Source organism: Diorhabda sublineata, chromosome X (assembly GCF_026230105.1).
Source record: "Diorhabda sublineata isolate icDioSubl1.1 chromosome X, icDioSubl1.1, whole genome shotgun sequence".
Lineage (NCBI taxonomy): Eukaryota > Metazoa > Arthropoda > Insecta > Coleoptera > Chrysomelidae > Diorhabda > Diorhabda sublineata.
This window is the reverse complement of record NC_079485.1, coordinates 16,172,931-16,198,084: the sequence shown is the minus strand read 5'-3', so window position 1 is coordinate 16,198,084 and position 25,154 is coordinate 16,172,931. Positions and strand designations below refer to the sequence as shown.

The window sequence follows — 25,154 nt, the reverse complement described above, 5'->3', positions numbered from 1 at the left end:
ATATAATGACGTCATTGTTTCTTGTATTATGTTTATCTACCATGACTGACTACAGAAATCTAAAGTTCTTGTCATGTTATGTTATGACATCTCGTAATGTCATAGAATGCAAAATGCATATGGCTTCTTCTGACAAGTGTTATGTGTGAAATGTCAAATGTTTCTGGAAAATAAGTGAAAATCGTCGTAAATCTCATTATTAAATAATTAAGTTCCTTATCTCATTAACATTCATACATTCCTGAGTACTATTATAGTGTTTAATTCCGTTGTGATTAGTCAAAAGGTGTGTTCACTTAGCTCACCTGAGGAATGTAAATTTTTTGTTGTTTACAAATGGGTCTTTTGCCAAATGAATCGCATAGAAATTAGGATCTGTTCGAGGGATGAGTGTTGACTTATATAAGTAGTTCGATCTTTTCTATAAATATTTCATAAAGAAAAAAATATTGTGTTTGACATCTTTTGGGTGAAAGGCCATCGAACTACCGAGCTACCTACCTTCAGATATGGCCTTTAATGAGGTAAGTGATAAATTATTATTTACTAGATGCGTGTCACATCGTTTCTGAACATAAATTGCATTATTAAATCCTTTAAGCAACCATAATAATTCTTATAACTCAAGATATTTTCAAATCCCATCTTCATGTCCCACTTTCAATTCAATCCTTCATTTAACATTAAAATTATGATTTGGTAATAAGTAAAATAGTTATAAGAGGAAATCTACATTCTGAGAAATCTGTAAAAAAGAAAATGCAAAGAAAAAAATCGAATCTTATTGGCATGATTAATTTATTTTTAATATAAAATTAAATTTCTTCTGCAACTCTATGGATACAGCTAAAAACGATATAAGGTCATTAATATTAAAAAAATATTTATAGAGTTAGTGAATAAACCAGACAGATACCTATATAGTGAAAAATAACCTTTGGCTTTTGATAATTATATTCATTTTAGTTTATTACTTTTTAACATTGAGATTTTTCAATATATTTAACATTTCCACACTTAACCTCGGCAGTAATAATTTACTAAAATTTTGATATTTGATTCTGATTCAAGTTTATAAGTTTCAACAAATTTGTAATACACAATGGTTGCGAATATTGAAAATTCCTAATAATTATCTCACCACCATAAATATTCATATTCTATTTTTAATTTGAAGTTAAAATAGTAGACTTCGTAGTACAACTACATTTACTGTGTTAGGTTTCCTATTTAATTCTCACCTTTTCCCCTATTTATTATTCATCTCATACCTAGTTTTTGCAATTGAATTTCTCAAAAAATAATTTTTGCTTTCCAGTTCTCTACTATTTTTGCAGGTATCCATGTTTTACATTCATATATCACGGTTGTCTAAATGACAGATTGATCGGCCCTTACTATTGTTACTTTGAGTTAATCATATTTTTATAACTGCTTGCATTTATCTGGGTATGCTTGTTTTCAAGTTTTGGAATCATTCTGATAGAACAATATGCTCTAAGTTTTTCTTTATCATCATTAGGATTATTATGTGAATATGGATCACAAGTTTTTATTGGTCAAATAAAACAAATTAATTATTTCTGAAAATTTTCAATTGATAACTTTGTTTTTGTTGACTATTGTGTTTAATGTCTCTTGTACCTGCAATATAGTTTCTATAAACATTAAAACTATGGGATTAATTAACAACTGATGCACAAGAATCAAATTCGCCATGTAATACATACTTCTTCTCCCTTGTAAGAGCAACTCTGACACATTCATCATCAATATGTTAAATATTTATCTAATGCACTTATAAATAAAACAAATAATCATTGGAAAAAAAATTTAGCAGTGCACACACCAAACTGAAGTGACACTAACAAAATAATTATTGTTTCAATCATAGCTAAATGACATATAGTATAGTCCCTGAAATGCGTAACTGATAACAATACTTGACATGAAGCACTCATGATTTAATAAACATGAATATTCTCTCAAATAATTGAAATTAGTGGTATGATGATTTGGAATATGAATCTATCAACATGTCGCAATGAGTTTTCTTGTTAATATGGTTTTTGGATTGTTTCTAATGTTAGATGCTAAAATATGGTTTGAATATGTACTGCTTCTTGTTGCTGTTAAAGTTTCAAAACATATGATTCATGTGCAAAGTTTTAGAAATCACAAACGATGTTACTTTATTGTATTCATAACTTTTTTGTCGCCATAGTTGTTTATAGTGTAATCTAGTCTGATAATGATGTGAGGACTTTCTGATAATAATCTACTTAATCTCATTTTTTAATTACCTACATATGTATCACTTAAAACTGATATTCTACATACTTTTCTCATACATTAGAAGTTTTTTGCACATTTAAGTGATAAGTTACATATAATCTTGTTTAAAATTTTGACTGTGTTGATCGTTTTTCCACTGTATTAGCTTTGTTTAGTTTTGGTAGATAGATTATTGGTGGTGATAGTAAAAGTGTGACTATACTAAGATATGCGTCGCTGTTTTTCTAAAATTAGTTGATATTTTCGATCCATAGTGTTTTTGACTGTAAAATATATCCAATGTTCAATAATCCGGTACGTCCTCAAAATCACTCCATTAAAGTTGCCACGAATGGACCAATAGAATATTTTCGAAGCAATGGTAAGACCATAGCAAGACCAGTTTCATGGTCTTTTAACGGAATTGTGGAATTATCTGCTTTACGAACAGCTGCAAATAGGACACGTCGGATATCAAGAGTAAGTTGTTCACAATTTGTATTCTTTCTCCATATTATTTTATCTCGTTTATCTATGCAAACTATCAAAGTAGCAGCTTATACATTTATGTGAGATAAAGATATTTCCTGGTTTATCTCTTTCTTTCCCCACACGTTTTTCATTTTAATTTTCATACCGTATTCTGTAATAATGATTTATTTAACAGCAGCAGACTTTGGATTCTATGATCTATTTTCCTGGATAGTTTTGTAGGCATTTTCCTCACGTTAGTTCATTTCTGTTGGCATTGCTTTCATCTTCTCATCATATTTCTGGTTTTTATATTGTACATTGAATTATTGTGATACATACTATGCAGAATATTTTACTGCTACAAACAATAGGATATAAGTATGTTGTGCATTATATTTTTTATGAATTACCCTTTATATTCATTATTATAATACACTGAAAACTTATATTTTTTCCACAGGACTAAATTATCCAAACAAGCTACTTCCCAATATTCGTATAACAAATTTGTTTGTAAAAACATGCTTACTAAGCATAAAGTATGTGGTAATATTTGGAATAAAACAGATATTATGAAATTGATGTTTAATTTGCTGTTCTGTCAAATATTTAGTTTAGTTTTATTTTAGTCTTATCTAACTTGTTATAATTCCTTATATCCAAATAATCTTGATAAACCTTATCTTCTCTTACCAATTAATATATATGTAAGCCGGATCTTAGTCAATCAACAATTATAGTATCGTCGTAAGTCGCGATTTCCGGCAAGACAAACGGATTTAATATTATATACATAGATTCAATTAACCAGAATTTCCAAATTCAAACAATCGGTAGGAACAAGAACAACTTGTATTTTTTTCCTCTAGAGGAAATATCTATCTGGTATAAGTATTATGAAGAGGCAGGGGCGGTCTTTAGCTAATTTTATTGAGAAATAATGACAAATCTAATTTTGTTTATATTTTTAACATGTTCAATCATCATCAAATTATTTGAGTTACATAATTGCGCACTAAATACGAACACACTCGCTTTACTAATTCCTCTGAAAACTAAATATACAAGCTGTCTCAAAAAAAATGTCACCTTCGTATTTCTTATTATGTGAACACAACTATTCGGAGGGACACGGGAGGTATGTTCTGCAATATTCGCTAATTTCGTCACTTAAATGATGCGCCAAGCACTCGATTGGAAAATGGGTCGAGAAGTTTGAAAATCATTGAATACAAACTACACAAAAAGATGTCTTAGTCTAAAAAGTATAAATCACAGCACGTTCTTGAGTCTAACAGAGCTAACTGGGAGTAAGTTATAATCATAAACACCGAAGAAATAATTTACAATTGAAGAATAATAAACAAATCAGACAGCCAGTTTTAACTTGTCCCACGTATAAAGAAAACCTTTCAAGAATCGTGGTACTGAATACTTTTGTAAACTAATTATAACTCCAAGGATTATCGATATCTAAATATGGTTAACCACTTTCTTACCTGGAGCTTAAGTAAAATACACATAACTAACTTATTAATCATATTAGGATAACTACCATGGATGGAGATAAATTTAAAGTAATTGATTGAAATTATATGACCTAACCTTAGCCCGTAGATGAGAAAATGTTCAAACCGGACGCAACTAGTATAGACCTTTACAGGTCCAGTTGACCGCGGGATCAATTTATTATGAGATGGGTAAAAACTTTTGACCAGTAGTATACATTCCTTCATAATAGTTTCTCAGTTTACTGAGATATATAGGTTTTATCAATTTACAAATAGAATAAAATAAACTGATGTCAATAAAAAGAGATATTATTATATCTCAATTAACTCTTCATTGATCATATTATTTAAAAATAGTTCCTGATTCAACGAAATCGTTATATAACGGAACATACTATTGTGGTTTCAATGGTAAAATGAATCATAATAAGTACCTACGGTATTGTGGTATGTATTGCTTTATTTATGGCCTTTTTTCTATTAGATAGCTTTGTGTAACGGTCTAATGGTAAAACGTGATGAATGGAAAGTCTGCTGACATGGTGACAGTAATAACACTGGCCTACACGATTTCTGTAACACAGTTTAAACAATGATTTTTATAATGCTAATATCTTCCAAATATAGAGGGTGTCTCATAAATAATGTCGGTTTCCAATGTTCACTTTGTTTATTGAAGCTTCAATATTCTAATATTTTATGGTTTTAAACGTTCAGCAAGCTCTTTGAGATCTTGGTTGAAACCAATCTTTGGGCCAGCAAAATTCACCCTAACACTGTTTCACCTTAAGTCTCTGACGACGATAACTTGGTTCCAAAAATTCCAACTTAAAAGAAATTGTCTGTCTTACAACAGAGGTGTCAAAATCAATTTTGCAGGGGGCCATATATTAAATTTTGAATTCGTAGGGGGGCCAGATTGAAAATAAAAAAAATGAACTGAATTATTATAACATTTTATTTATTAAATTATATAAGGATATAATATACGGTTGTTAAAAATCATATCAAAGTTATAAAAGTGGTAGGTAATTATGTTGAGCTGGAGGATCCAGATACCTGACTGACTTCTTTTGTTTTTGACAAGCTCATTGATGTCAGGTATCATATTCGTTGTAATTATTTTAAGAATTGATTGGAGATGTTTGTTCGTAAGTCTTGTGCGATATTTGTTCTTATTTATTTCCATGACATCTGCTCAAATAAATAGATGCTACCAAACATGCAGAGAATGCGTGCTGTATGCTTTTTTAATTTCGGGTAATTATCCAAACTCTTGAAATATTGTGTATAAAATATAAGAGCGTTAATCTCATTAAATTTTTCTTTCAAAATACTCTCCGATTGAAGATCTATCAACTCCATTTGCAAATGAAGTGGTGCCTGTGAAACTTCAAAATAATGGATTGTTGAAAATTAAGAATTCCATTTAATTCATTTTGTGAAAGTGTTCAAAACGATTGTTGAATTCCATAATCAAATTTTGCAAAAGTTGAGAATATTCATTCAATTTTTTTTGGTTCACTGTGTCAAATGATTTTAAAGGAGGGAAATGGTCCAAAGTTTGATTTTTTACCTGATTTTCCAACAGCCTCAACTTTGTTTCAAAAGCTTGAATATATGAATACATTTGAGTATCGAATCTGGTTTTTACCCTGTAACTTTATATTCAGATCAGTCAAGTGTTTATTCATATCTACCAAAAAGGCACAATCAATCCACCAGCCATTGTCATAATCAATTGGTTTGCCTTTTTCTAACACGAAAGCTTGAATAGTATTACGTAATGCAAAAAATCTTTCTAAGATTACTCCTCGATTGAGCCAACGAACTTCGGTGAAATAAGGGACATCAGAAAACTTTTCGTCCAAATCTTGTAATCATTGCCTGAACTGTCGGTGATTTAGTCCTCTGCTCCTTATAAAATTTACAATTTTAATGCTCAATTGCAGAATAAATATCATTTGCTGTTGTAGTACCTGTCGATGGGACGCACTTTAATAGTTCTTCGGTTATTTCAAAGTTACTGTTAATGTCTCGTATAAAAACAGCAAGTTGAGCTGTATCGACAGTATCAGTGCTCTCGTCAACAGCCAGTTTGTAAATTCGTCAATTTTCTCCTTCAGTTGAAGAACTAAATTTTGAGATAAATCATTTATTCTTGAAGCAACAGTGTTTCTTGAGAGCGAAATAATTTGAATTATTGACTTTCGAGATGGAAATGAAACATCAACAACTTTCAACATACAGTCTTTAATAAAATCATCATCAGTGAAAGGTTTTGATCTTTTCGCGATTTCTAATGCAATAATAAAACTTGATTTCAGGGCATCTTCTCTCTGTATAAGCTTTAGTAAACATCGATTCATCACTACTTTGCAGTACAATTAAAATCCTCCAACCGTATCGCTTCGATTATCCGACTGAATTGACTTACGTCGCGCCGACGCACTCGTTTTATATGGTTAAGGAAGGTTCTAGTCTAGGCTCGAAGCGTGTGGAAGATTCTATCGTTCTCGACAAAAATAATGGGATATTTCCGCTTGCTGCTAAGAGATGGCGATACTGTCTTTCTCTCTCGCTTGTATAGGCACGCGCTGCCCTTGAAATTACTTATAAACATCCGTAGACTTGAGAGTACGATTCTTTTTTCTGTGTCCCATTGCGATCGCGGGCCTAATTGATAATGCCCAGGAGCCGGAAGCGGCCCGCGGGCCGAACTTTGACATGACTGTCTTACAGTTGTCACAACAATGTTTATAACGAATTTTGAGCTTTAATCTGAAACTGCATCCATACAAGCTACAATTAACACAAGAATTGAAAGAATGTTTCGCATTTGCTATCGAAATGATCAATCGATTTTTCAATTTTCTATCCTTTCTCTCATTGGACCCATTTCTATATCAATAGGTTTGTATTTGCTATTGAAACAGTGAGAATCCCAAACTCTAGAACCAAAAACCGTGATAGGATTTTTGTGTAACAATATAGATGCAAACTACGAAGAGAAGTTTAAGATTCCTAGGCTTGTTTGCCGAATATCATGACATATATTAGTTTTTCCTGTCAGTGATGAGCACGGTGAAAGGTTCCGCCAGACACCAGAACAATGGAAATTCGGACCAACGGCAATGGTTAGGTCAGCTTCAACCAGCCATGATGCTGGTTGAAGATATGACCCCCTATAAAAGGATATTTTCTATACACAACGTTAAAAATCCTCCATTTCTCCATTATTTTAACTTTCTTAGTGACTATATTTCCATCCTTGTCTTTCGTATTCATCAATTGTATTTCTTTTTCCGACGGATTTAAATTGGTCGCCAAGGTGTAATCCCTTCACTACAATTCGAAAAGGATTGCTACTAATGACAATTAAATTCGTCGCCGGCGTTTTCCAGACTACCCACCTGCTGCAGGTATAGACCAAAATATGTTCTCCTTGAAAAGGTAAAAAACTATCCACTTACAAGTTTTAATATTAGTAACAATAAACTAAACCAACTATTTAGGTACTATTATATAAATGTTCCTTCTGCAAAAATATCTTTTTGGTTCCGATAGAAAAACCTGGAGGGATTGAATGAAACTTTAAATTTGGGTGACCAATTTACATATCGGATTCGTCGAGCAAGTAATCTTGGCGACGAGTTTACCACCGCCTCCTTTTTTTTATTTGTTTCAGTGCTCCATAAAATAATTTTGGCTTTTCCCTGAAGTTTGCTATGAGGTAGTCCATTTTCCATGATTTTTCGTTGATTTCTTTTCTATAAATTTGAAATTCATTGATTCGAAGCTTTCACGATCTCTTTAAATTTTGTATTCATGTATTTTTGTTTTTATCTTTAGTTAACTGTCTTATCCGATCCGTCGACCATTGTGTGTATGTTTTTTGTTTTGCATTTTAAATGCTTCATATATACAATTCGGTCGTTGTACTATGTGAAAAAAACCTAGAATAGGTCGATTTTTATTTTTAAATTGACAATTTACAGTATGCAAATATTATCCCCCTCCAGCACCCCTTCTGAATAAAATTTTAAATAAGAAAGAGAGGGGTGTGGCATCTTGTTGAAAAGGGATGTTAGTTTTCTGTTCAGCAATATATAGTTTCTTAAATTTGTTACAATCATAACTGACAATAACCGAGGCGATTTTGGAATTCTCGTACAACATTTTGGATGACCTCAAGGGTTATTTTGTTAATTTTTTCCATTATTCTAACTTTCAAATCAGCAATATTGTCTGTTCTATTAAAATATACTTTAGAATAGCCCGATAAAAAGTAATCGAGACGAGTCAAATCGGGGGATCTAGCCGGCTATTCGATCGTTCCACGTTTTCCAATCCATCTATTGGGAAAAACCTCGTTTAAATAATTTCTAACTGTACGTGCAAAATGCGGCGGAGCTCCGTCTTATTGGTAGTAAATAGATCTATCTCATTTGGATGATTAAGTTTTTGTAATGTAGGCACTAAGAAGTTAATAAAAAAATCTAGATAAACCTCACCATTTAACTGTGCCCTCAAAAAATAAGGGCTAGTAATTTTATTATTAATGATATCAGCCCAAACACTCACTTTTTTAGAATATTGAGTTTGAGCCTCACACATCCAGTGAGGGTTTTCTCTGATCCCATATCTATAGTTGTGTTTGTTAACTGTTCCGTTCAAATGAAACATCGCTTCATCAGAAAAAACTATTTTGTTTATGAACTGCAAATCTGCTTTCATTCTGTCCACTATCAATTCACAGAATTCTTGCCTTATACCAGGATTATCTTCATTCAAATCCTGAACCAATAGAACTTTGTAGGGGTAGTATTTTTTTCCTCTCAAAATAGATGACTTACATCATTGTCGGCGTCAAGTTCTCGAGTTTACTTTTCCTCAATCTCTAGAAATACATCTAACTTTTTTTAATCAGTAAATTGAATATTTCTACCTGGTTTTTCAATATTTTTTACATGTCTAATTTCACAAAACTTTTTGCATTTTGCTAACGTGTTGATCAGGGTATTTATTATTAAAAATTTCACAAACCTCCTTTTGAGTTCTTGTTTTATTACCACAACATATTCTTTGAGTCTCGGACAAATATTGTGTTGACGTCTTTTAGTAACTTTGAATAATTAAATTCATATCAATTATTTATTTGGCTTTTTGATTAATATTTTGGTATTTTCAAAGATTTCTTCCTGATGTTTAGCCGAACAGATACGAAAATACCTACCTGATTATTTCTAAAGTATATTTTAATAGACTAGACAATATTGTTGATATAAAAGTTAGGATAACGGAAAAAATTAACAAAATAACCCTTGAGATCATACAAAATGAACGAGAATTCCAAAATAGCCTCGGTCATTGTCAAGAAGTGAATGGTGGTCATTTTGAACATTTTATTTAATTGTTAAAAGTTATTGAAAATACATTCTAAAATTGAACCGTATTGTATATACTTTGAATTTTTTTGATGCTGTATACTGATCTTATATATAAAAATATTTTTTCATATCATTATTTTATTATATTTAATTTTTAATTTATTGCGATACGTGAAGGTTACATGAATCCGCCTCGAATATTGCAAATATTTTTTAGATAAACCTCACGTTTCAAAAACTAGAAAGGTTAAATCTATATAAAAGTGTAGCTTATACTTCAAAAATCGTGGCGTAATGAATTTAATTTATTCACGATTATATATACACGGTTGTAAATGTCATAGTTGTTGACATTGCATATTTTATAATTTAAACACCCTCAGCTATCCGAAGGAAGCGATGGTGTTCTACTGGTGTCGTTTACAGAGAAAGTCATTTGGATTGCGAAGGTTATTGCGATTATCACGAAACTTCTATATACCGTAATATTTTGAATTAGTTTTTTATTTATATTATTGCTAACAAAATGTCCTAATAGTATTTGAGAATTTTTACAACTAGAACATATACGGTATAACGATAGGTTTCGGGATGGTAATCTTCTAATTACACTAGTATACACAGTTTTCTTGTGTATACTGAAATTTATTAATTACACGTGTTGACAAAAAAATTTTTTTGTAGTAACACAAGAATGAATAGCATAAATTGTGATAAAATGGACCTATACAAATACAAAATATGATAAAAATAATTGTAACACATAAGGTTTTTAAGTTACATTCATAGAACCATATTCATTGGTAGAATATTTAATATTTATTAAAAAAATAATTTTTAAATCGTGTATATTAACAATATTTATAGTTTACATCTAATAAACATGCCTCACATCTATTAAAAACAAAAAATCACTTTAAATTTCAATCAGCTCTACTTTTTCCTTTTATGAGGGGTTGCACTTTCTCTTTTTAAAAACCAACAGTAATCACCCATCATGGCCGAATCCCATCGTCCTTGATACCGAATTTCCATTGTTCTAATATTTTGGTGACATCTTTTACCCTGCTCATCACTGACAGCTCCCAAATTTTCGAGAAAAAATGTCAGATAGGAATGGAAAGAATGATTTTTCAATTACATTCGAGTACCAAGGGATTTGTAGGCGTCTAGAAGTTCATCAACTAACTGTTGGTAGTTTGGATCCATATTGTTGCCCAAAAATCCCCTCACTACACTAACAAATGCCTTCCATGCTCTATTTTCCTGTCTGGTGAGCTTTTTTTCACATACTGTTGATCTACTGACCAACTGCCCCATGGACAGAGAAAATAGCTGTTTCGTAAACCCTCCCTAAAGTGCAATTAAAATTCCAATCACCTTCAGCACATACCTGCCACTTAAACTGTCTTGTTGTAGTTAATTTTGTCTAAAAGCGAGTGAATATTTTCATAACTTTCTTCTTCTTCTTCACAGAATGAGCGACCGGTATAGACGGTTTTAAATTTCCATTGTGTAAGAACACTGCTTTCAAACTGTATGTAGAGAAGTCAATAAATAGGCGCCACTTACTGGGATTATGCTCAATATCAAGTTCCTTTATTAGACCATCAATATCCGTACAAGCAGACAAAGAATTTTCCATACTGTAAAATGCAGAAAATGTAGCATTTCTTTTTCTAAAGGTCGTAATTTTTGTCTCAAGAAGTTCAGACTGTTGCTTTGATAACCCCAAATCACGTGCTAAATTCAACTCACTTTGAAGAATTGCATGCCATTTCATGCAGGGTCAAAATATTGCATAGGTGAATATTGCACGTCGCTTCACATTATTTAAGTCTCTTGCTATTGCATTATGGCTGCCACTAACAAAAATTCCATTAATAAAAGTAAACATATTCCTAATCTAAATTTTTGTTCAATATTTTGTGGCTGATTTCAAATGAGAATAAAAATAAAATAATAATGAGAAAGTAACGAAGTGGAAAAGTGGTCAGAGAGAGGATCACTGTCAATATATCTGCCGTTGTATTACTTCTAGAGCCGGATAGACAGGTTGGTTGCTAAGCCAAAAGGAACTAGATTTTCCCTAGAATTGCAGCTTGCATGCAATAAAAATGGCACCAAATCGATAAAATTGCAAGTGCGAGATCTTGCATGAAACAATCAACTGAACTTCATCTGCGCATGCCTTCATCAAGGAATATTGCGCCTTGTATCATGTCAAGCGGTTTTTAAGAATAGACAACCTTACTGTAAGAAAAATCCTAAAAACGTATTTTCGATGAAATTTGTCGCTTTTATTAGCAAATAGATATTTATAGATCTTATGATAAGGTTATTTAATCTTTAATAGACAGGGCTTTTGATCATTCCAAACCTTTTTCTTTTATTCTGTACAGCTTATGGTTATAAAATACCAATAAAATCCCGAAAATTCGTATGAGCTCAAGTACATTTATGAAAATTTTTAGAAATATTTAGATTATTTTGTAATATTTCAAATGACTGTACTACGTTTTGGATTAGGAAGTAGGTTTTATTACTCTCTCGTATATAAAAATAGACTATAGTAGGTTCAAAGTCCCTGTTTGCTCAGAGTTCTCGGGAGAAAAATTTGTTTCATTCATCTCATCCCTCGCCTCGATTTCTTCCGCCTTGGATTAAGTCCATAATAAAAATGAGCCGTCCTTTGGAGACGTAGGGTAGTTGAGAGAATTATTTGATTAAAGGGAAAAAAGTAGTGTTAGGTTTAATTACGATAGATAAAAGTCAAAATGTGTAAACTACTGTTATAATGTTATAATGTTATAATGTTATAATGACACTGTCGTTTTTTTGAACATATTAGTTGGACTTTAAACAGACGAGAAAAAGATCTGGACAATTCGTTCATATTTCACTTACACGTGGACCCACAAAAACATTCATAATATATCATTTTCGACACATTGTATTATATCCTTGGAAATCAGGAATGTCATCATTTTTAATATAAGCCTTCATATGAATGATATCTTATCAAGTTACTCATTGTTTTCTAACATTTTTTGACATAGCTTTAAGTATTTTATAATTTTGTAATATTAAATTTGAAATGTTTATTGATTTAATATTTTTGCTATACACAACCGAGATAATAGTATAGTAATAATTTAATTTTAAAAATTCAATCAGTATAATTTTGGATACTCAATCTTAAACGAGGAAATTTGAGTTTTACAAAAAGTTCGTTGCAGTGACCATATGTTTCTGATGTCAAAATTTTTCAAAATCTGATCAGTTTTAATACTCATATAAAGACAAATATAGATGAAAAAGAATTTTGAGTATTTATGAAACGACTTTATTCTTTACGTGGAGAAACAATTATTGGGCAGATTTTTTCCTCAAAAATACATCTAAAAAGGAGACGGTTCTAAATATTTGATGATGACCAAATCCAGCCTCGGGAAAAAATGTTACCAATGTTATTTTCAATAATTTGTATCTCAATGTAACTTAGAAACCTCTACATAACGGCATTTTTTTTCAATAGAAACCCTATACATATTTAAGAGAAAAAAAGTTATTTGGTCTTAACTTATATTTATCTATTAACTCAACTTAGATATTTTATAAAACACTATAATATATGTTTTCTAAGAAAAAATATCTATTTTATTGAAAAACGATGGTCTACTGATAAGAATACCGCTAGATAGAGGCCTCTAAGTTTCTCCTTTTTAGGTGTACATTCGAGGAAAAAATCAGCATGAAAATCGCGCACATTTTTGTCTATTCCTATCAATATCTGCATTTTTGTTACAATTTCTTTTTTCTTATATTATACAGGGGGTAACGTTTTTTTTGTAGTTATGATAATTTTTATTCGTTCTGTCTATTCCTATCAATATTTGAATCTTTTTATTAAAATTTCTTCTTTCTTATCACATTTTTCTATTACTTTTCACATCTTCTACGTCTTCTTTGGAATCTATTTCCATATTATACAGGGGCAACGTTTTTTTTTTGTAGTTTTGTCCTTTTCCTTGTTCTTTTGTTTCTTTCAAATAAAAGTATTGCGTCAAAAAACGATGACCAATTTTTCCCATGTTTACAAATTCACAGAAAATGTTCACCATTGTTGGCCGCCAAACAAATACTAAACAACATGTCGTCTCCAAACTTGAAACTTAATACAGTGGTATTTTAAAAACAACTACCGCCGCCTGTTAAACAAAAGAAGTTATAGTGAACCCATCACACGGCGATCTTGCTATGTGATGGAATATTAAGAATGATTTAATAATTTTTTGTTAGCTAATTTATTTTGCTACTTTATATTGTGTAAACCTGTTGTGCGGATGTCACACTTTCCTATATCTTACGTCAATTTGTGTATAAAAAAATAATAAATATAAATTTGATGACTAATAGATTCAACGTAAACTTTAAATATCTAATAACCAGTAGTATAAATATTTACCTTTATAAGGATGCTGTTTACTAGTAACCAACTTTCGAAAAGTTTGCCGATTTTACTATATCGAACAACGTAAACAAATTGTTATTTTTTTACGAAATATCTGATAGTTCAACAAATTGTTGATATCTATTTTGATTGATAAACGTATATCTTTTAGTTTATGTGATCGAGTAATGATGTCATTGTACTTATACAGTGCGTCTCCAAATTTATTCAAATCTATACTTAATAAGGCTTAGATAAATAACCAACATGGATGTGAGGCATATTCCTAGAACAGAGAAAAAATGTTCTCAATATAGAACAAGTGGTGAATGCATCTCCCACCTTTAGATATAAGAGGGGATCTCATTCAGTCAGGGTAGTTGTTAAGACGATTAGAACTATTCTTTCAAAAAACAAAATATAAACTAAATACAGCCCAATAAAATGTATAAAGAACTAAAAACTACCCCTCATCAACCTATATAACTTACTACCATTAACAAAGCTGTCTACTCAGAAATGTTTACTAATATTTTCAATAGCGTGCAATCTAAAACTTCAATCGCTTAGACTCTTTTGTTAATTAACATAAATGATTATTTCCCTTATCTGTGAGTGACTCAAAAATGTAAAACATTAACTTGATAATATATATAAGATTATTCATTCTATTTATAATTGTAGCCGCTCAAATTGAGCTCTTTTGAGTCTGTATTCTGTGGAAAGTCGGTCCACAATTTATAACTACTTATTTACAGTTTATTACGTTTATACCGTATCTATTGTTCTCCATTTTTTTATGTTCTGCATACGTTTGTTCCAGTCACGTACTTAGACATAGAAAAATAGATATGTAGAGACATATCTATTTTTTCCTGGCAATATTTTTTCGTTCGATCTCCATTCTGCAATTCTTATTCCCTGTCGTCGTTTTTTCATTCTTTTGTGTGTTTTGTGTTTACTATATCCTCATTTTCTAATATATTCTTAATTTCATAGTTCTCATTATTCCCAACTTTCACTGCTCCATGAATTTTCCTAATTAATCTCCATATTTGTTAGTTTCAGAGTTATCCGACTTATTTTTCTTAAACTTCGTCGCCTATGCAATGTTCATTCGAATGTGCTTTTGGTCCAAAGTGAGCAAAAGCGCAGACAGTTTACGCTTGATTTTTCAGTCAGTATATGGCAAATGCCTTCTTCTAATATGCCAATAGCCTCTTTTATCTCGCTAACCTTGATCTGATGGTCGTCCAGTAGCAACGACTCACTTATATGATGGCCAAACAGAAACTAAACATCCAAAATGGCTGAAATATATTTCCCAACATCTTCAGCATGAGGACGGACATTTTACAGGCAACTCCAATAGATGTTATTTATTATATATAATATAATATATATTATATATTGATTATAAAATATTATCTTCCTGTTTTTTTATTGCAGAAGGTCGATCCAGAATTGATATTCACAAAACAAGAGAGAATCGGAAAAGGTTCTTTTGGAGAAGTTTTCAAAGGTATTGACAATCGAACTACGCAAGTTGTTGCTATCAAAATCATCGACTTGGAAGAAGCTGAAGATGAAATCGAAGACATACAGCAAGAGATTATGGTACTGTCGCAGTGCGATAGTCCATTCGTTACAAAATATTATGGATCTTACCTGAAGGTAAACGCCCAACTTTTTTAATAATAATTTTTGTGACATCACTGATGTTATTTTGTTTTAGGGTACAAAACTTTGGATTATAATGGAATACTTGGGCGGTGGTTCGGCATTAGATCTGATGAAAGCAGGAAATTTTGAAGAGATGCACATAGCCATTATTTTAAGAGAAGTTTTAAAAGGGCTGGACTATTTACACAGCGAAAGGAAACTACATAGAGACATTAAAGCTGCCAATGTACTATTGAGCGAGATGGGAGATGTCAAACTTGCCGATTTTGGTAGATATTTTTCATTTTTGATAACTAACGAGGTGTGAACAAAAAATAAAACGATCAAATTTCCTTAGCAATAATTATTAATATTATTTTTATTGCAACTAGTATAACTCGTACCCCCATGTCTTGAGATAAGCAGTGACAAATTTGAACCAGTTTGCTACTATAACCGCTTTAGTTGCATCCTGTTTATAGTGTCTGTTGTGAGACATTAAGCTTTTTTTGAGTTAAAAAGTGCGAAAGACTAGTTAAAAAAGTGCGAAAGAGCTTACGAAATAGTGAAATCTGTTTATGGTGACAATATATCACCTTTAAAAAGATTTACAAACCCTATGAGTAATTTAAAACTGAAAAGTGATTAGTTAAGGATGTCTTGCTAACTCAAAAACAAAAGAAATTTACTGTACACATGTTTGACCAATACGAAAAGGAAATCTTCATACAGAATTGATAATGACGTTGAAACTTGGAACTACGACTGACACTGAAACAAACATTTGAGTCTTTATGGCTCACCTTATTCTAAAAAGGCTAGTCAATCAAGATCATGATAATTCGTTTGAGCTTACTTCAAAGTCAACTATAATCTCCAAATTTTTCAAAAAGTTATCAAAATGTATGTGAGAAGAGACCCAAAGTACTAATGACTTTCTAAATTTGAGATTTGACCTCTTAAAGTATTTTTATGTATTCACATCCAACTTAAATTCAGTTTTCCATTACATTACATTTTGTTTTTTAAAGAATGAATCATATTTTTTGATGCCACATGTAGAGTTCCTCATTTTACTCAGTCAAATAGGTCTAAAAATATAAAATTTACTCATTTATGTACATAATTGGAAGAGGATGGACTCGTTTATTTATATAGATCATATCTTGACAACAACCAACCCTGAGAAATGTTTTTGAATATTTAGAAATACATTTGAATAACGATTTGACATTAGTTGTGTAACACCTAACTTTATACAGGATTTTTATCTGAAAAATGACAGGTATTACTAAATGATCTATTTTTTTATTCTCTGCCTTTTCTATCCTTTTCCTAATATTTATCTCATTATAATGATTGTGTCCATGTCTATTTGACTTATATCTGAATCTGGTTTCATTATTACCCTTGGATACAATTTTCCACTCGTGCTTAGTACTGTTGTCTTTATTGAATTAATTGTGTCCCGATTCTATATTGGAATTATTTATCCATTGTTACCTTACTTATTCTTTGGGTTATTTTTACATTACTAGTTTTTTTTTCTAATATGTATTTCTATTTTAGCTTCTGTGACAAATTTTATTTCAATATTATAAATTATTTCTTGTTCCTGCTCTGTTTTAATTATAGTATTACAAAAAACAATTTTAGATTTCCTTGTCAACAGGATTAAAAAGTTTTCACTTCAATTAATTTTTTTAACTGCTTTAGATTTATTTGTTATACCTCATGATTTTGGTAATATGTTTTTATTTCGGTCGTCTTATTACTATTATTATATTTTTGTAGGTGTGGCTGGTCAACTAACTAACACAACAAGTAAACGGAACACTTTCGTCGGTACTCCCTTTTGGATGGCTCCAGAGGTGATTAAACAGTCTGCATATGATTCCAAAGCCGATATATGGAGTTTGGGTATCACAGCCATAGAACTTGCAAAAGGTGAACCGCCCAATTCCGAATTGCATCCAATGAGGGTTCTCTTCCTTATCCCGAAAAATAATCCACCTCAATTGACCGGCAGTTACAGTAAACAGTTCAAGGATTTCGTGGAAGCGTGCTTAAATAAGGATCCTGAAAATGTAAGTTTAATTTAATTCAGTAGTACCTTTTTTAATATTAATTTTTTTTAGAGACCAACTGCAAAAGAATTACTAAAATACCCATTTATCAGGAAAGCTAAGAAAAATTCTTACTTAATAGATCTAATTGACAGATATAAGAAGTGGAGGTGTACAAGAAATGAAGAATCTGAGACTGAATCCGAGAATTCTGATTCGTAAGTAATAATTTTTATCCATACTCGAAAATATGTTAATTATTGTTCTGTTACAGAGAGGAGCCAAAACAAGATGGCGATCTAGACGATCCGTGGATAATGACAGTAAAAGGAAACATGAAATTGCCTTTGGATGAAATACCGTCTCCAAACCACAAATCTGGTAACAAAGTTCAAAACGGTTCAGGACCCATGTTAAGCAAATCTCCACCGACTGACTCTAATCTCAATCATTATAAACCAGAAAAAGCCAACCTGGTGAGACCCTATTAGTAATCCATTAAGATTTTTCTTATTTCAATTTCTTTTTAGTCCTTAAAATCGCCTGTAGTACAATCCTCGTTAGACAATAGAAAAGACAAGGACAGAGATAGAGAAAAGGAGAGCGAAAGAGAAAAAGAACGTGAAAGGACTGACATCAAAGAGAAGGAGAAGAGAATATCTCGGGAATTGAGTCCATTAGATCATCGAGGAGACAGTATATCTGCAGAAAAGAAGGTTAACAGAAAACCCGGCTCGAGAGAACATTCAAATTATAGCGGAAAGATCGAGAGTAGGGCGCCAGTATTGGGCGCATTCATTTATCCAATTATATCAGAAGTAAGTCTAGCATACTGTCCCAAATGTGTTATAAGATAACTAGAAAAGGTCATTCATAAATTGGCACTGTGAGGTGTAGAGGTGATATTTCTTATCCATTTGCTTCATGTTTAGCACATTTCAAATTCAGTTCTCTTTTTACTATGTTGTTTGCTATTTCAGTATTCTATTTCCTTCTAGGTCTACCTAATTTTTTTTCAGTTTCCCTTATCACCTTTACTCTCTTGTTTTCCTTCATTCTCTATATGTCTAAATCTCAACTTTTGTTTGATTTTTTGCAGTGCGCTCAGTACATTTAATTCACGTCTAATTATTTCTTTCCTTATTTTATCTAGTCTTACCACCCCCACTATTTTTCTCGGACATTTAATTTAGCACGTTATTTTCTGTTTAAGTTTGTTGGTTGAAACCCACGATTTGCAATCATACATCATCAATGGCAGTAGTACTGATCGTAGATTTCCGTTTTTGTACGTTTTATCACTTTTTTCCTGAAAAATACTCTACATGTGTGGTTATTGTCTTATTTGCCCTTTTGGCTACCTCTTCGTCAATTCTTCCATTTGGTCTTACCTTTGCCCCTAGATACTTTAGATTGTTAACACTCTTCTTTTCCAGCTCTTGTATTTGCACATTTTTTTTCTGATTTGTTCTTCTGTATTCTGTCGCTTTTTTTGTATATTATTAGGTTAATAGGTTAGTTTATTCAGATTGGTCTTAGTCTGTTATATCTTATATCTTTTTTTCTTTTCTTCGTTGAATTCTTTAGATATTTCGTACATAATTAAGAGAAACAATAACGGGCTTAAAACGTCCCTTTGTCTCCATCAATTACAAAATTACTTGTGTCATCTTCCTGAATACTCGTACTACATTCTCTGTTTCCTTATGTATATTCTTAACTATGCTTATCAATTATTCACTAACTTTTCTATTCCTCATGATTTCCCATATTTTTTTCTGTTTCTACTATCACATATACAAAACCTCAAAGTAAACATAAAGTATATATTCGTCGGCCAGTTCATGCTTAATGAAAATTTTAAAAAAAGGGTGGAGTGATGTTTAGTTTGATTATTTTTAGATGTAAAAATTAAAAATGTGGAAAAATTCGCTAGAGGGAATATTACAAACTTGACAACGTGTTGACAGGAGAGAGGTTGTAGTAAAAAAATCATGAACTCATAATAATTTAGAAATGGCCTCTTGGTTGTATAGTAAAATATGCCAAGTCAAAATCTCTAGCAATTTGCAGTCATGCTTTTTAATGTGTTTAGATAAGCATGTAGACTCAATTGTAGACACTAAAAGCCTCAAATTTTTCTTTAATTTGTCTCTTTATTGTTTTGAAGATTTATGTTCTACATAGTATTGATTGCTGTTTAGCTTAAATGTTCTTTTAATTTGCACTTTAAGGTAAAGTCGGAAATGATCCACTTTAGCACATTACAATCTCCTTAAGCGGCAAACGTCAAATGCAAACATATATTTGAATTCTAAGCTCAATCAGGCGTTTTTTTTTAAATAAAAGGTTTATGGCACAATGGCTAGATATTATGTTCAGTTTTAGCTCAAGCTTATCCGAAAAGAAAAATATAATTGTCCGAAAACGAAAAATGAATAGACATAGCAAAAATTTCGATTAACTATGCCCACTACAAATAGGTAACACACCATATATGATTCCCACAATTAATAAATTGTTATTTTATTGTACTATGTTATTTAAGGGGTGGCAGTATTTAACCTATTATACAACTTCTACTGACTTATGAATATTAATAACTGGAGATTTAGTAGGTGTCGCAAGAGTATGTAAAGCAGTGGCACAATTGAGCCCAATGTATATCCAAATGCATCACACTTCCACGTTTCATTTTGTTTCTTTTTTTAACAACACATATTGGAAAAGGTACCTGTCAGAAAATTTAAAAATACAATTTTCTTTTAACATCTTAAAGGAGCCTTTATATGACAGACCGTTAAAAATCGATTATGGGACCACTTTAACAACTAAGTTAAAGAGCCCTTTAATCTAAAGGAGCCTTTAGTTAAAGTGCCAATTAGAATGGGATTATGAAACCGACCGTAAAGGAACTTTCAGCTAAAGTGCCAGTTAGGGTGGGATTATGAAACCAGCCGTAAAAGTATTAATAAAGTAACTAATTATGTGTTAATTTTATTCTTTTTCATAATATCGATTGTTATTCGCTTTTGGAAATATTAAATGTTAAATTTCAAGCATTGAACTGAATGGTTAAGAAAACACCTTTTCAATTAAACCGATTTATATTTGCTTATTTGTTTTTAGTTGCAGAGGAAGCATCAATACAATAGACGATCAGCAGAGGCGTCTCACAAATCTAGTGATGCAATAGAAGAACTAGAAAATGCCTTTGAAATAGCTGAAAAAACAAGTCCTGGTATAAGTGAAGTATTCATCTGTGAATTGGTGCAAAAGTTGGTGCCATCAATTTCTGAACAAAGGCTTAAGGGGGTGTTAGATAAAGTTGTTAGGTAATTTGAATTTCCGAAATTAGAAGTTCATTTAACAAAATATCATAATTCAGTAATTTCACTAATTAGAGACCATTTGACATTTCCTTTTGTTTCAGGGATACTTTGTAGGAAGGGAGTTTTGTTGAAGTTGCAATTTGATAAATTTGTATTTGTTGATTTGGAAAGTAAATTCTCTTGTTATTCCACGTCGTTAAGAAAAATAAATACTTACCATTTACATGACAATATCTTATACCTATTGAGCTTATTACTGGTAAATTTTAAGCGAAACTTTCATATAGAAAAATAGTTGAATGAATATTAACACCCACCTCTTAGTCCTACAACCACCGCCACGATTGTTCACTTTTCATAGACAATTCTATCTTGTCAATCACTTTTACTTGATGTCTAAATCTACTTACATAATTTTTTGAGTATTATTCGCAGTGTTTCACTATAATCACTTACAGTATTTGATGTTTTGGTACATTTTTATAAAAGTCAAATATGTCGATAATGTCATTTGCATCTCATAATACTAAATTCTCTCAAAAACATTACTTTATGTAATATGTGTTATGTTGTTAATTCTTCAATATTAAACAGTTTTGTTATGTTGTATGGAACAATTACAGATTTACACTGATCCTTCAAGTCCTTCATATCCGGCTCCAAGGACCAGACAGTATAATAATAATGAGGGTTGGTGTAGTGGAGTAGTAAAACAATGTTTTCAGTATACCAACAGTACTAGCAGTAGCTCAACTTTATTGCAGATTATTGATTATTTATTATGAATGTTATTTTATTTGATTTCTGAAATAGGAAACTTTTCATAACATTTCTTAGCAATTGTAAATTTTTCAATTTTAAATAATTTTCATATGCTCTATAATACATTCATATATTTACTTTGAACACACTTTTTACACCAGTCCACTTAACACTTACAATAACACTGTTTGGTCTTTCGAGTCCTTCATATCCGGCTCGAAGGACCAAGCAGTGTAATTGTGAGTGCTGGTTTAGTGGGATAGTAAAACAGTGTATTCAGTTTACCAATGGTAGTAACAGGTATTTCACTTCCATTACGGATTTTATTTGACTTTTAAACATAGGAAATTTTTCGTAACAACATCTACTAGCAGATTTCTATTTTGTTATAATTACTAATTAAGAAAAATTGCATAAATTTCTAATTCTGCCTCCATAATTTTCAGTATTCCATTGAAAATAAATGCACAATATTGTAATACTAAAATTTTTTAAAATTATGCATTTCATCTATTATTAGTGCAGTCGTTGTATATGTCATCATCCTCATCTGATGACACCTGCACGTCCTTCCATGATATGTCGTCCTTACTGCCGTCCAAATTATTAAATGTAATTCATTTGAGGTATAATAATAGATGGCTTTAATTCGTTGCACATCGAAAATTCCTTTTTCAAGTATAACTTTTACTTATCCGTGGTAACTGAACTTTCATGCAACTTTTACATAGGTTTGGTTTAATCGGCCGACGACGCCCGACCATACTTCGGTCGATGACGGATTTGGTGTACGCGTACTGTAATGGATAAGTAAAAAATATTGTTAAAACATTCTATCCACAATATCTATAAAGAAAGTAATAATGACAAACGTTGTATTACGAAAAACTGCCTGATTACCAAAACTCTTGATAATATTACAATCTTTTAATAAAAATAGTTGAAAACGTTCCAATTTTAGAGCACAAACTTGAAAACTTTCCATAGTTGAAGATGTTTCTTGTTCACTTGGATTTAGTAACTAGAAAAAAATTTTAAAAGTTTCAAATTTTTAATTAGAATTTTCCTCGGTAAGTTTTCGAATTTTCATGATTCTTTTAGTTTAATAACAATTATTATAGAAATAATGTTTTTCATGATGGAGTAAAAAGTTATGCCATGTCCTCTTGGGATCCATTGTATATATGTATATCTAGATTGAACTATATTCTATTATTAAGATAATATTTTTTCTTGCAATGTATTTTTTTAGATGTGTAAATATATATATATATATATATATATATATATATATATATATATATATCAATAAATAGTTACACTGTTTAACAAATATTTATTTATTCCTAAATTCAACTACCACTCGAAAGGCTCTATCACTACACCAGAAGATATAGGGTGATTTTTTTCTGTCCCATTTTGTTGCTAGTGTCCAAAAAGAGTTCCCTGAAAGTTTGGGCCCTCCACCGAGGGGTACAAAGATTTTCCATTAAAAAAAAAACTCTGATATTGTATTTCTAAATTTCTATAGCTCAATGGCATTTAGCTATAGGCATCAGCCATCACTTCGATCATGGACATATAAAAAAGTATCCATTGCGGCCAAGCCGTAAAACGAAACAGCGAGATAGTACAAGCCTCTAAACTTGATGTTTTCATGAAATTCACGTTTTTAATTATCCATCACTTCTTTCTCAATCAAGTCTTATTTTAAATGAAACGATAAAAAAATGTAAATAGTTTCATTATAATAGCTCATTAACACTAGCAAGCGAATCATCGCGGGAATAACAGCGCAGAACAATCTACACTCACAGGTTTGCGCCGGGCTCACAATATAGTTCGCGCTTTTGACGCGTATGCTCGTCTTGTAATTTTCTCATTCCAAGTTTATCTGTAGTGTCGAAAACACAACCGTCTGTTGCAATTGCGATTAAGTAACCCGCGAATGTGGATTCTTGTCATGTTTGAGCGTGCTTCGCTCCTGCGAACTCTTTCGCGGGACAAAAACCGACAATTTTCGGGGAACGAGCCGCGAAGAATACGCGAATCGGATCCACACTCATGCTTCGCGGGTGCTTTTTGCGCGAGTGCAGATGCAGTTTAATAAATATCTCTTTTATTATCCGTCATTACTTTCTAAACCAGCTATTTTTTTCAAAGATGAAACAGTAAAAAAATGTAAACAGTTTCAGCATTGTATAAAGAATAGGATAGTAGAACAGTGACAATGTTAAAACCATTTGAGGCAATTTTGCATGCCATGTAGTTGCTTTACGCCCGTTCTTTATAAAAATGACCCGTAGTTTAGTGCCATCTGAAATAAAACAGCACTATTTTCAACAAATAATTTTTTTTTGGAAAGATCTCAACTAAATGTGAAGTGAAACTTAATCTCGGTACTATTTATTTGTCACCTATTTCAATGTATAAAAAAAAGATTTTTGTAATGAGTTCGTGTAGCACTAGCAAATGAAACAAATAATTTTTTATTAATTTGTTAATCTCTTAAATTTGGGTTAGAAAGAAGGATCCTTGCACGAAGGTATATAAAATATATATACTTTCCTTTGGTGACTGAAATAATATGAATTTGCGATTTCAGAACCTCAGTCATGAATGTATTTTTGAAACATTCATATTTTGATGATATTTTGTAGAGGCGAAAAAATAAATCCTGGCTATTTTGTATGTTTTTTTTAACTTTCAGTTAATTTATGTGATTTAGCCATTTTCCCCTTTCTTCCTGGAAAAAATATTTTTGATTATGTTCCGCTTTCGTACCTACTGTATTAATATATTTGATAAAATCAAAAACAATAACTTGTAAAAAGTTCTAACTATACTAATATTTTAAACGTAACGAGATTAAATATACTAAATGTATCATAATACAATATCGTACTAATAATTCAATTAATGACTTTGTAGAATTCTTAAATTGTGCAATATGTCCTTTCTTGAAGAAATGCTGTTGTCGATATTCGGAACTTACTAAATCTATTTGTTGCTTATAATTCTAAAGATACCTAGATGATAATTTTTTAGCATGAAGGTTCTAACAGGTCAGAGCTCGGTTGGGCAATAAACATTTTATGGCATTGCCTAATGCTTGGACTTTCAGTTAAATTGTAAACAGACGGATTTCAATATAAATAGATTAGGATGAGTTCAAATTTTGTATTTTCAATACAATGTGAAATTATGAAGTACATTATGAATAAATTGAA

At 31.2% G+C, this 25,154-nt stretch overlaps 1 protein-coding gene across 2 annotated transcripts; it reads left to right on the top strand.

Annotated features, from left to right (window-relative positions):
- The first annotated feature begins 104 nt into the window (after positions 1-104).
- LOC130451573 (serine/threonine-protein kinase 26) lies at positions 105-23,182 on the top strand. Of its 2 annotated transcripts, none has more exons than XM_056790671.1 (9): positions 105-524; positions 15,552-15,776; positions 15,838-16,054; positions 17,559-17,851; positions 17,903-18,048; positions 18,105-18,306; positions 18,361-18,648; positions 20,960-21,165; positions 21,264-23,182. In XM_056790671.1, the coding sequence occupies exons 1-9, from the start codon at positions 510-512 to the stop codon at positions 21,274-21,276; spliced, it is 1,605 nt and encodes a 534-aa protein (XP_056646649.1). In that variant the 5' UTR covers positions 105-509; the 3' UTR covers positions 21,277-23,182. The 2 variants fall into 2 exon arrangements, with proteins under 2 accessions (XP_056646649.1, XP_056646648.1); XM_056790670.1 differs by lacking the exon at positions 105-524 and adding an exon at positions 2,329-2,754.
- Positions 23,183-25,154: the final 1,972 nt, after the last annotated feature.

Excerpts from the sequence above, each read along its gene's own strand:
- LOC130451573 (XM_056790670.1), top strand. The coding sequence starts at position 2,575 with ATGTTCAATAATCCGGTACGTCCTCAAAATCACTCCATTAAAGTTGCC. Across the intron at positions 16,055-17,558 it reads TGTCAAACTTGCCGATTTTG|GTGTGGCTGGTCAACTAACT; the intron begins GTAGATATTTTT and ends ATATTTTTGTAG. Across the intron at positions 18,307-18,360 it reads AACCAGAAAAAGCCAACCTG|TCCTTAAAATCGCCTGTAGT; the intron begins GTGAGACCCTAT and ends ATTTCTTTTTAG.